This window comes from Podarcis muralis, chromosome 16, assembly GCF_964188315.1.
Source record: "Podarcis muralis chromosome 16, rPodMur119.hap1.1, whole genome shotgun sequence".
In the NCBI taxonomy this organism is placed as follows: domain Eukaryota; kingdom Metazoa; phylum Chordata; class Lepidosauria; order Squamata; family Lacertidae; genus Podarcis; species Podarcis muralis.
Window position 1 is genome coordinate 7994382 of NC_135670.1, and position 11757 is coordinate 8006138.

At 44.9% G+C, this 11757-nt stretch overlaps 1 protein-coding gene across 1 annotated transcript; it reads left to right on the plus strand.

The window, feature by feature from the left end:
• Positions 1-808: 808 nt before the first annotated feature.
• Positions 809-11521, plus strand: S100A13 (S100 calcium binding protein A13). Its single transcript, XM_028711062.2, has 3 exons — positions 809-1000; positions 6546-6797; positions 11218-11521. Exons 2-3 carry the CDS (start codon positions 6645-6647, stop codon positions 11353-11355), a joined length of 291 nt encoding a protein of 96 aa, XP_028566895.2. The 5' UTR covers positions 809-1000; positions 6546-6644; the 3' UTR covers positions 11356-11521.
• The last annotated feature ends 236 nt before the right edge of the window (positions 11522-11757 follow it).

The window sequence follows — 11757 nt, forward strand, 5'->3', positions numbered from 1 at the left end:
GGGGAGCCACTGCAGAGAAGGCCCGTTTTCATGTTGCCACATTCTTGTGTTGCTTTCTTCTTAGGAAACAAGGATGTTTGATATATAAAACAGTTTGGAATTGTGATAATATAGCAATTTAGCTGGAAGCTGCCCAGAGAGGCTGGGACACCAGTGTGGGGTATAAATAGTAAAATTCATTGTGGAATGGGACGTCCCTATTTTCATCAGAGAAACGTTGGAGGGTATGCTTGTCTGAACCCAACTTAAATCCAAGCCTTGCTAGATCTTCCTTTCTGAGCCTGACTTAAATTCAAAACCTTGCTAGGTCACCCTGTCCGAGCCTGGCATCAAGTCCAAGCCTTGCTGGGGCATCCTGTTTACTTTTCCTGGCCAAAATCAAAATCAAACTACCCCTCCCCCCAAAAAACGTCCCAGCGTGAGCGACGGCCAGTCGTGTTTTTCTGCAAACGGTGGCTGGGCGAGTGAGTCAGCTCATGAAATACATTTTCCTGGAGGGCTTCCACCGCCTTCCCTGCTAACTCATCCTGAGGCCCCGGCAGAGAGTCTGTAACACAAACTCTCCCCTTGTGTGTCTCCTGCAGCCTGTACACACCCACAAACACGAGGTGTTGTTGTTGGGGGCTTCTCTCCCCCTCCCCAGCCCTTCCTTGGTTGCATGCCGAATCTTGCAAAAGGAAAGTTTGTTTGTGGACGGCTGGGCAGGGCCAAGACTGGCTGCTGAGCTTTGTGGGTTGCTGTTGACAAGCCAGGAAGGCAGTGCCCTGTGTCAGTAGCAGTGCGGGCTGCAGCCTGGGGGGGGGGGGGAAGTCCAGGCGTGGGCGGTGTCTGTGGAAAGAGAAACCGTACACCAGCAAAGTCTTTTAGCTTAATGGAGCACTGATCCTTTGAACAACTCCCCCCCTTCCTTGTTTCCCCCGATTCTGGCTGCCCACAGCTGTATAAAAAGCACCGCCCTGTTCCCCCACTGACATTATCCTTGCAAGCGTCCGTCTTCAGGGTAAGTGGCAATCCTTGGGAAGGGGCACAGTGCCAGGTGGTGACAGAGGCTGGGGTCCCTTTTTTGGTTGTGTGTGTGTGTGTGTGTGTGAGAGAGAGAGAGAGAGAGAGAGAGAGAGAGAGAGAGAGAGAGAGATGGGGCAGTGAAGTTATGGGAGTGCAAAGTCTGCTGACTAACGAAAAGAATTTTGGGAGGCGATGAATCACTTGAAAACACCCATCCAATCCACCATTGCATTTATGGATTACATGCATGCATTCAGGTGTGTTAGAAAAATCTGCAAGCAGAGGAGGGCCGTCTGTTTGAGGTACAGTGGTACCTTGGGTTACAGACGCTTCAGGTTACAGACGCTTCAGGTTACAGACTCCGCTAACCCAGAAATAGTACCCTGGGTTCAGAACTTTGCTTCAGGATGAGAACAGAAATCGCGCAGAGGCGGCATGGCAGCAGCGGGAGGCCTCATTAGCTAAAGTGGTACCTCAGGTTAAGAACAGTTTCAGGTTAAGAACGGACCTCCGGAACGAATTTAGTTCTTAACCCGAGGAACCACTGTACTGGTGAGATTCTGAGATAAGCTCAGAGGTTTAAGAAGTTCTGGGCTCCTCCCCTCAAAAAATATATATTGCAGAATGGGAAAAGTTTCAGAAAAGGACAAACACAAATGATCAAGGGGGCTGGAGCGAGCCCCCACCCCATGTGGAAAGATTTTTAGAAGACATCTGAAGGCAGCCCTGTTTAGGGAAGCTTTTAATGTTTGATGCATTAGGGTATTTTAATATTTTGTTGGAAGCCGCCCAGAGTGGCTGGGGAATACCCACATTTCCTGTTGTCCCGCTGCTTCCTGCCCAGGGAAAACTGCTCTTTAATGCTCAATCAGAACAAATGGCTGTTATAAGAACTGGGCTTGGCTTTTGAAGTCCACCTCCCTATTGAGGGACTCAAGTTCCCTCGAGGTCTGCTGTTGGTCAGAGATACAACAGAGGTGACCATTCGGGTTTCCCCTGGATTGCCATTTGTTCTGATCTGGCTCTAAAGAGTGGGTTTTTCCTTGGAAAGGAGCAGGGCAAGGGGAAAACAGCCTGGACCTGTCCTTTATTGAGCATGACAGAAGCAGAAGTGTGGATGAGCCCTCTATCTATCTATCGACTGATCGATCGATCGATCGATCGATCGATCTTTCTCTATTTATCATCTATCATCTCTCTATATCCATTATCTATCATCTGTCATCTGTCTATTTATCTATAACTCTCTATCTATCTATCTATCTATCTATCTATCTATCTATCTATCTAATCTATCATCTATCTCTATCTATCATCTATCTCTATCTATCATCTATCTATCTATATCTCTATCTATCTCTATCTATCTATCATCTATCTATCTATCTATCATCTATCATCTATCTATCTATCTATCTATCTATCTATCTATCTATCTATATCTCTATCTATCTATCTATATCTATCTATCTATCTATCTATATCATCTATCCATCTATCATCTATCATCTCTCTATATCTATCTATCATCTATCTGTCTATCTATCTATCTATCTATCTATCTATCTATCTATCTATCTATGATCTATCTATCTATCTATCTATCTATCTATCTATCATCTATCTATCTATCTATCTATCTATCTATCTATCTATCTATCTATCTATCTATGATCTATCATCTATCTATCATCTATCTATCTATCTATCTATCTATCTATCTATCTATCTATCTATCATCTATCTATCTATCTATCTATCTATCTATCTATCTATCATCTATCTATCTATCTATCTATCTATCTATCTATCTATCTATCTATCATCTATCATCTATATCTATCTAATCTATCTATATCTAATCTATCATCTCTGTCTATCATCTACAGTATCTATCTATCTCTATCCTCGTGGCAGGTCTAAAACATTGCCAGCAAAACAGAGCCTCCAAATTCAGGGCCAGTGTATCCTGAAAACCAGGTGCTAAAGACAAATTGCAAAAAACAACAATGTGGAACGTTGCCTCCATGCCTTGCTTGTGGGTTTCTGGGAGATTCCTGGGTCTCTCGCTGAGGAGGGCTTTTCTTACATTTTAAAGGGTGCTATTAATTCTCAGTCCAGCCAGCTAACCAGCATAAGGACCAGCCAGATTGGACGCTGGTAACCTATTTTGGAGCTAATTGCCTTTTAAGATAATTAGCTCATGTGGTATGGGGAGCCAGATCTCAGGGCTGTGGGACGGAGGGGAAAGTGTCCCCCCTGACCCCAAAGTCATGTTGAGAAGTGCTTTAGTTGCCCTGGGAGGAAAGTGGTGCAATCCTATCCATGCTTTCGCCCTGAATTCAGCAGGACTGGTTTGCAAGAGGGCATTCATAGGATCCGGCCCACACTTCCATGCAACTGAATTCACCTCCTCACATTTACCCAAAAGTAAGCCTCATGGAGTTGGAGGGGGCTTATTCCCAAGTCAGCGTGCAGCGCAATGCAATTGATTAATTTATGGATGGAAAGATTCAGTGTGTGCATTGTTATTTCTTACCGTTAATTCTTTTTAGTGGTGTTTTTAGTTCCTAATTTCCACAGAGGGAGGCGAGTTCCTTGCCCTCTTAACAACCAGTTCCCTTCTCCTTGGGACTTCACCACTTTCCAATATTTTGGGGATACAATGTCCTGCAGAAATGTAATAGGATCAAACCACAGTCAGAGTTGATGGGGAGAAATGTGATTCAGCTCACATTTAAAGACGAATCTCCCTAGTTTCCGCATCCCCAAACGATACGCAAACGGAAACGCAGCCATCTTAGGAAATCCGCACTTCTCTGAATTTTGCAATCCAGTTTCTTTCGTGGAGTAACATGTAGAACAATGTACAGATTGGCATTAAAGTGCGCGTAGAAATGGATCTCTTAGTGAAACTAACCCGCCACAAATGCCTTCTACTGGGGAACGTTGCAAATAGGTGCATAAGAAGATTGCGAACATCAGGAGAAGTTTGCGCGAATATGCTGATAGGTTTTCACGAGAAGAAAAGAAAGGTCGAGGGCTTGTGAGAGTGGGTTGATGCAGCTATGCTGAAGGAGGATGGGAAAACGCCAGAATAGCTAGTTCTAGTGCTTTATTAAAGGAAAGTGTAAGCTTACAATGCGCCCTGCAGAGCCTCATTGCTATTATGTTAAGCATTACTTATGCACAAAGCAAACTACGTAAACAGGCACCAATAATCCAGTTAACTCACCCCTGGCTTAGAGGCCCCCTTCCATCTCTCAGATAAGGTAGTACTTTATCTCTCACTCATCTCTCAGATAAGGTAGTAGCTTATCTCTCATCCATCTCTCAAATAAGGCAGTAGCTGGCAGCAATCAGTGTGAGAGGTCTCGTTTCTCCCAACTTGCTAAGCATCCCAAGCAAGCCAACTAATACTGTATTTTTTGCTCTATAAGACTCACTTTTTCCCTCCTATAAAGTAAGGGGAAATGTGTGTGCGTCATATGGAGTGAATGCAGGCTGCGCAGCTATCCCAGAAGCCAGAACAGCAAGAGGGATTGCTGCTTTCACTGCGCAGCGATCCCTCTTGCTGTTCTGGCTTCTGAGATTCAGAATATTTTTTTTCTTGTTTTCCTCCTCCAAAAACTAGGTGCTTCTTGTGGTCTGGTGTGTCTTATAGAGCGAAAAAAACGGTATATGCCCAAGCACGTGAATAAGCCGATTTGATCTTGTTCTTTTAAAAACAATAAACAAAAATTTATTAACAATTTCAACATAACAATATATCAAAACATATCATATTCATTATTTCCCCCCTTTTTCCCATTCCCCATCAAACCCTCCCCCCCGTGAGACTTCCCTCAGTTCCTCTCTGTGATTTCTCTGCATATTATAAAATTATTTCAATCCTTATATGATCTATCTATCATGTTATCAATCACTAAATTTGTGTATGTTTATTCAAAACCTGCCAAGGAGTCACAATTCATTTTGTTGTCTTTTTAAATACTTTGTAAAAAGTTCCCATTCTTCTTTGAAGTCACTGTTGTCCTTATCTCGCAGTTTGTATGTCAGTCTAGCCAATTCTGCATAGTTCATCGGTTTCTCTTGCCACTGTTCCTTTGCTGGGGTTTACTCATTCTTCCATCCTTGTGCTCTTGCCGCTGTTGTAGCATACATGAATAAATTCTTTGTTTTCCTTGGCAGGTCTTGTCCTACAACCCCTAACAAAAATGCTTCTGGTTTTTTTGACAAATGTTATTTTAAACATTTTCTTCAATTCATTATATATCATTTCCCAAATTTTTTAAACTTCTCTACATTCCCACCACATGCGATGTGATCTTGTTCTTGCAGCAAGTGGCAATTGGTCCTGGGGTTATCTTGGCTAGCAAGGTGGCGTTTACAGGTCTTCTGGAACGTTTTCTCCTTTGCCTCTAGGCAGTATCGCAAACTGGTAGCTCAGCTGGCTAGAGCCTGATGCTGATGATGCCGAGGTTGCAGGTTTGATCCCTGTATGGGACAGCGGGATGTTTCCTGCTTGGCAGAGGGTTGGATGACATGGTTCTCAAGTTCCTTTTCAACTCTACTGTTCTGTAATTCTATGAAAAGCTGAAAGACCGGCCCATGGCGCATTCATTCGGCAAAGCAACAAGTGACATTGGTCTCTCTCGTTGACTTGTTGTCGATTGACGGCGATGTTTTAACTAGCCAGAGCTATGATTCTATTCATTTAAAATATTGCTATGGAAAGACCCTGAGAGTTAAAAAAATAAATAAAAAGACATTTGTTGTTTAGTCGTTTAGTCGTGTCCAACTCTTTGTGACCCCATGGACCAGAGCACACCAGGCACTCCTGTCTTCCACTGCCTGCCGCAGTTTGGTCAGACTCATGCTGGTAGCTTCGAGAACACTGTCCCACCATCTCGTCCACTGTCGTCAACTTCCCCTTGTGCCCTCAGTCTTTCCCAACATCAGGGTCTTTTCCAGGGAGTCTTCTCTTCTCATGAGGTGGCCAAAGTATTGGAGCCTCAGCTTCAGGATCTGTCCTTCCAGTGAGCACTCAGGGCTGATTTCCTTAAGAATGGAGAGGTTTGATCTTCTTGCAGTCCATGGGACTCTCAAGAGTCTCCTCTAGCACCATAATTCAAAAGCATCAATTCTTTGGCGATCAGCCTTCTTTATGGTCCAGCTCTCACTTCCATACATCACTACTGGGAAAACCATAGCTTTTACTATACGAACCTTTGTTGGCAGGGTGATGTCTCTACTTTTTAAGATGCTGTCTAGGTTTGTCATTGCTTTTCTCCCAAGAAGCAGGCGTCTTTTAATTTTGTGGCTGCTGTCACCATGTGCAGTGATCATGGAGCCCAAGAAAGTAAAATCTCTCACTGCCTCATAGCAATAAAAAAACAGCAGAACAACAGAAATAATGACATTATCCAAATCATAGTTTTTCTTATGTGCTTTGCTGCTTTGTTGACATCTTTCCTTCTGCTCTTCCCCTGTTGATTTCCTCCTGACTGCCTCACCTTGCCTCTCTCCCCTGTTCACAGAGCCCGTCTTACACAGTCCGTTGCTACAAACACACTCCCCATCCGTCGAGCCACAGCCTCAGCGAGGAAGGAACTCACTCACCACTCCTCAGTCCTGAGATGGCCAGCAGCGAATGGACAGAGCTGGAGGCAGCCATTGAGAAGATCGTCAACATCTTCTTCACGCATGCGGGCCGCGAGGGCAAGAAGGGGACTCTGACGGCTGGGGAGTTCAAGGAACTTGTTCATGAGCAGCTCCCGAACCTCATGAAGGTAGGGGGGGGGGCGACACAAATTATAGGGCAGAAGACTAGGAGGATGGGGCAGAAAATAGCTGTTTACTTGGCCATTTTCCTATGTCGTGAAGGCTGAAATTTCAATTCAGTGGAGCAGGGTCAAGATATTAACTGATATGCATGAAATTTCAGATATAGCTATATAATCCCTAGTGTAGTAAGATAAGACCTTTGGAGCAGGCATTTTTTAAAAAAATGTTTTTTATGAACCACCCTAAGAGGTTGGGACCTAAAAGGGACCCCTGGCCATTAGCTCCAGTCGTGGCCGACTCTGGGGTTGCGGCGCTCATCTTGCTTTACTGGCCAAGGGAGCCGTCATGTGGCCAGCATGACTAAGCCGCTTCTGGCAAACCAGAGCAGCGCACGGAAACGCCGTTTACCTTCCCACCGGAGTGGTACCTATTTATCTACTTGCACTTTGACGAGCTTTCGAGCTGCTAGGTTGGCAGGAGCAGGGACCGAGCAATGAGAGCTCACCCCGTCGCGGGGATTCGAACCGCCGACCTTCTGATCAGCAAGCCCAAGAGGCTCAGTGGTTTAACCCACAACGTCACCCACGTCCCATGAACCACCCTACTGCTCACTAAACCCTGTTGCACCTTCTGCTTCTGACACATCCTTCTCCCAGTCTTCTCCTTCTGACCACCCACCACCAGTCCCCTGGCTCCAAGCCATCTTCCCTTGAGGGTTCTCCATCTTTTGCCTTCCATCTCTCCTCTGCATCCAGTTAGTCTCTAACAGCTGGGAGAGAACCCTACCCGAAACCCCAGAAGGCAGTTGCTGGTCAGTGTTGGAAATACTGTGCCAGATGAACCAATGGGAGAACCAGTGTGGTGTAGTGGTTAAGAGCGGTAGACTCGTAATCTGGGGAACCGGGTTCGCTTCCCCGCTCCTCCACATGCAGCTGCTGGGTGACCTTGGGCCAGTCACACTTCTCTGAAGTCTCTCAGCCCCACTCACCTCACAGAGTGTTTGTTGTGGGGGAGGAAGGGAAAGGAGAATGTGAGCCGCTTTGAGACTCCTTAAAGGGAGTGAAAGGCGGGATATCAAATCCAAACTCTTCTTCTTCTTCAATGGTCTGATTCTAGCAAGAGTGGAGGGATTCACTCCTGTGCTACATTCCAGTAGGTAAGGTGAAGGATTGCAAAAGTTTTGAGGAGCTGGCAGCTGCAGCAGTCGCAATGTCTAAGGACAGGGGAGATACTGCATTTGATTCCTGTCGCAATTTGAACCTAAGTTGTCCTTTCGGAATCAATAACTTAAATGCAGCCTGCCTTCAAAATTCACCCTTCTCTGAATCTTGCAATGCATTCTCTAGCACAGCCTTTTACACCAATATGTGTATGGATTCGTCTCTTAGTGAAAATGAGATAGAAAAAAATGCATTGTGTTCAGGAAAATTGCCTTGCAAAGATGTTTTTGTGTGTGTGTGTTAGGCAAAATTGCATAGAAAAATGTGTGCTCTGCAAAAATGAGAATATTAGGCAACGTTGTGCATGTGTCCATTGGCAGAAATGTGCATTAAAACGCTGATGGATCATGAGGCCTTGATTCGTGTCCCTTTTAAAAGCAAGCCTACTTGAGAGTTGCCACTGTGCTCAGAGTAGACCTACTGGAAATAATGGACCTACGTTAGTCCAGTTCATTAAAGCCAACGGGGGTCTTTTCTGAGTGGGATGAAGATTGGGAGCAACCCCAATGAGCCTAAGTTAGTCACATCCATTAATTTCAGTAGGTCTACTCTGAGTAATGACTAATGCTTGGCTCCACTTGTAGTAGCCATTCAAAGAACTGTGATACCGCTTTAACAGTCATGGCTGCCTCCATCGGATCCTGTTAAGGGTGATGTTAGGAGACCCCACCCTGAGCTATGATTCCCAGCTCCCTTAAACTGTGGTTCCCAAGATTCTTTGGAGGAAACCGCCATGACTTTTAAAAGTGGTATAAATGTGATTTCAATTGATGGTTTGGATATGACCCCTGCTCCCTTGGATTTTCTACATTAAGCCATGGGGTGATGGTCCCGGCTGTGTACACTATACATTTAAGGCACCCCCACAAAATAAAAAAAAAGGATCCTAGGAGCTGTAGTTTGTTAAGGGTATTGAGAGATTTTAGGAGACCTTAAGATAGCTATAATTCCCAAAAATCATACACATACCAACACACTAGACTTCCTGTCTTTCCCGTTGTATATTCCTTTTTTACAAATGAATGTACTCTTATTATTGTATATTTCTTTATATACTATCTGTCAGGGGTTCAGGGAGAGAGGCACAGATGAGGGAGGAGACTGAGAGCGAGGGGGAAGAATCCCGGAACGAGGAGGAGGAGGAGGAGGACAATGACTTGAGGGTTTCCATGAGTCTTTCAAGTGAATCGGAGGATTCCCAAAAGGGGGCGCCCCTAGTCAGGCCAAGGGGAGCCACAGGGGGGACTCGTCAGGAGCAGGGGAGCAGCAGGGAAACCCCGAGTGGGAGTTGGAGATCGGGGCCGGCTTCCCCGCCGGAACGGAGTGAAGAGGGTGGAGTTCCCAGTGTGACAGACGAAGCAGAGCAGGAAGCAGAGAGGGGAAGGAGATCGGGGCAAGACGTCCTGCCGGAAGGGGCGGAGAGTAGTACAGAGAGTAGTGTAACTGTCAAGAGGAAGGTCAGGGGTAGCGAACGCGCGCCAAGTTCAAATGTGGAGGCGCGCGGAAATGCAGAGAGCCCGGAGGAGGAGCCTGGTCCCAAAGCACGGAGGAGGGGGGAGCAGGCGTCTGGGGACTCAGCGTCAGGGGAAAGCAGGAGGGAAGGAACCCAGGGGGGCAGAAAGACCCTGCGGAAAAGGAAGGACAGGAAGAGGTGGGCCAGCAGAAGCCTCTTAAACTGGTGTGGAGGCGGGACTGATTCAGAGGGGACTTCAGCGGTCTAAGCGTAACAGACGTGGGGCTGCGCGCCTCGGCTATGGAACAAACAATGTACTTCAATAAAGACTTCTGTAAATAAAGTGGACTTGGCGTTGGTCTCTTGTGAGCTGGGACCTGAGGCGGCCCTGACAGTATCTAATACATTCTTATATCAATATGTGCTCTTAATCTTATTTCTCAACTCAGTCTCACTCCAACATCAATCAATTTTTGTTTTCCCCCCTTTGTTCTTTTTTGGGGTTTCATTTTCTTTTTAGGTATATAAAATTTGTGTATAATTTTTGTATACATGTTGGAAATTATATTATAGTAAGTCCTGTAATGTAATATGACAATGTTTACCGACATAATATAAGAATGTTAATAAAAAAAAAAAATGGGGGGGGGGGGAAGATAGCTACAATTCCCAGTGCCTCTAACGAACGGTTGTATACTTCCCAGGATTATATAAGGAGGGGGAAAGCCACGACTGCTAAAGTGGTATAAAAATGCTATAGATATATGGGGTTCTTATTCCTACTCAAGAGTAAACCCATTGAAATTAATCAATACAACTAACCTAGTCTACTCTGCCAAGAAAGAGCAACACCATGCACGTAGAAAACTAGTTCTTCAGGGAATAAATTTCAGCTAGATCACCTTCTACCTGACACGCTAGATTTCTGTGTGCAGGGAATTCCTTTGCTCTCTCACTCTGTGTGCATGTAGCTTTCAGACCACCCCCTCACTTGCTGCTTGCGAAAGCTGGACCAGACTCAGTGTCATCCATGGGGTGACGCAAACACGAGGCACCTGCTGCCGCGATGACCAGATCTTGCAGGAGCAAATTCCTGAAGTTAATTATGCATAGTTATGAAGATGTATTTCCTTTGGTTGGTTCTGAACCGAGGGCTGCCAATCAATTTTCTTGGATGACTCTGAGCTCTAGGAGTACGATGAGAGAGAGAGAGAGAATTCTGCTCAGACTGTCTTCTCCATACCTTACATGATTTTTACAAGCGGGTTCCTGTGACAAAACGTCGCAGCGCCTTTGCTATCCCTGACTTTTCCTTTTTTAAAATAATAATAATACATTTTTATTAATTTTAACATACAAATTATAAAACGTACCACACAAATTATTACAAATACACTTTTTTGGACTTCCCTCAGCACCTCCGATGATCTTCCGTCTTAACCTCTTTTTATGCATTACTTAATTTTATATTGTCTTTACCTCTCTTAACTTATCATCTCCCATTTTCCATTTTTACAATATTTCCAACAATACTCCTCACAGAACTTCTTGCAAACCTGCAAATGTCATCTGATCATCACAAATACTTTTCATATAGTTCGTAAATTTACTCCAGTCTTCGGTAAAATTCTGGTCCCGCCGGTTTCGGATCCTTCCTGTTAATTTGTCTAATTCCTGTTAATTTGTCTAATTAACAAATTAACAAATTAGACATATCCCTGACTTTCCCTTTCCTTTCCTCCTTTTCCGAAGGACGTCGGCGACCTTGACGAGAAGATGAGGAGCCTGGATGTCAACAACGACGAGGAGCTGAAATTCGGAGAGTACTGGAGGCTGATCGGGGAGCTGGCCAAGGATATCAAGAGGGAGAAAGTGGGGAGGAAGAAGTGAAAGTCGTGGCACGGGTGGGTGGCCGTGGCTCGTGCGAGAGAGAGAGTTGGGTGGGTGGGACCAAGACACCTTGATTCTGAGTGCTTGCAGGAGGAGGAAGGTAACAGGAAATATCAACCCGTCAGTCAGCAGGCTGCAGCAATTCAAATAAAAACCTTTGCTCTGAGATACTGTTGTCTGTGGCTTCCTTGGTGGCAAGGTAATAATAATAATAATAATAATAATAATAATAATAATAATAATAATAATAATTTATTTATTTATACCCCACCCATCTGGCTGGGCTTCCCCAGCCACTCTGGGCGGCTTCCAACAAAATATTAAAATACAGTAATGCATCAAACATTAAAAGCTTCCCTAAACAGGGCTGCCTTCAGATGTCTTCTAAAAGTCTGGTAGTAG

Coding starts and splice junctions, on each gene's coding strand:
- S100A13 (XM_028711062.2), top strand. CDS start 6,645: ATGGCCAGCAGCGAATGGACAGAGCTGGAGGCAGCCATTGAGAAGATC. Junction 6,798..11,217: donor AGCTCCCGAACCTCATGAAG/GTAGGGGGGGGG, acceptor CCTTTTCCGAAG/GACGTCGGCGACCTTGACGA.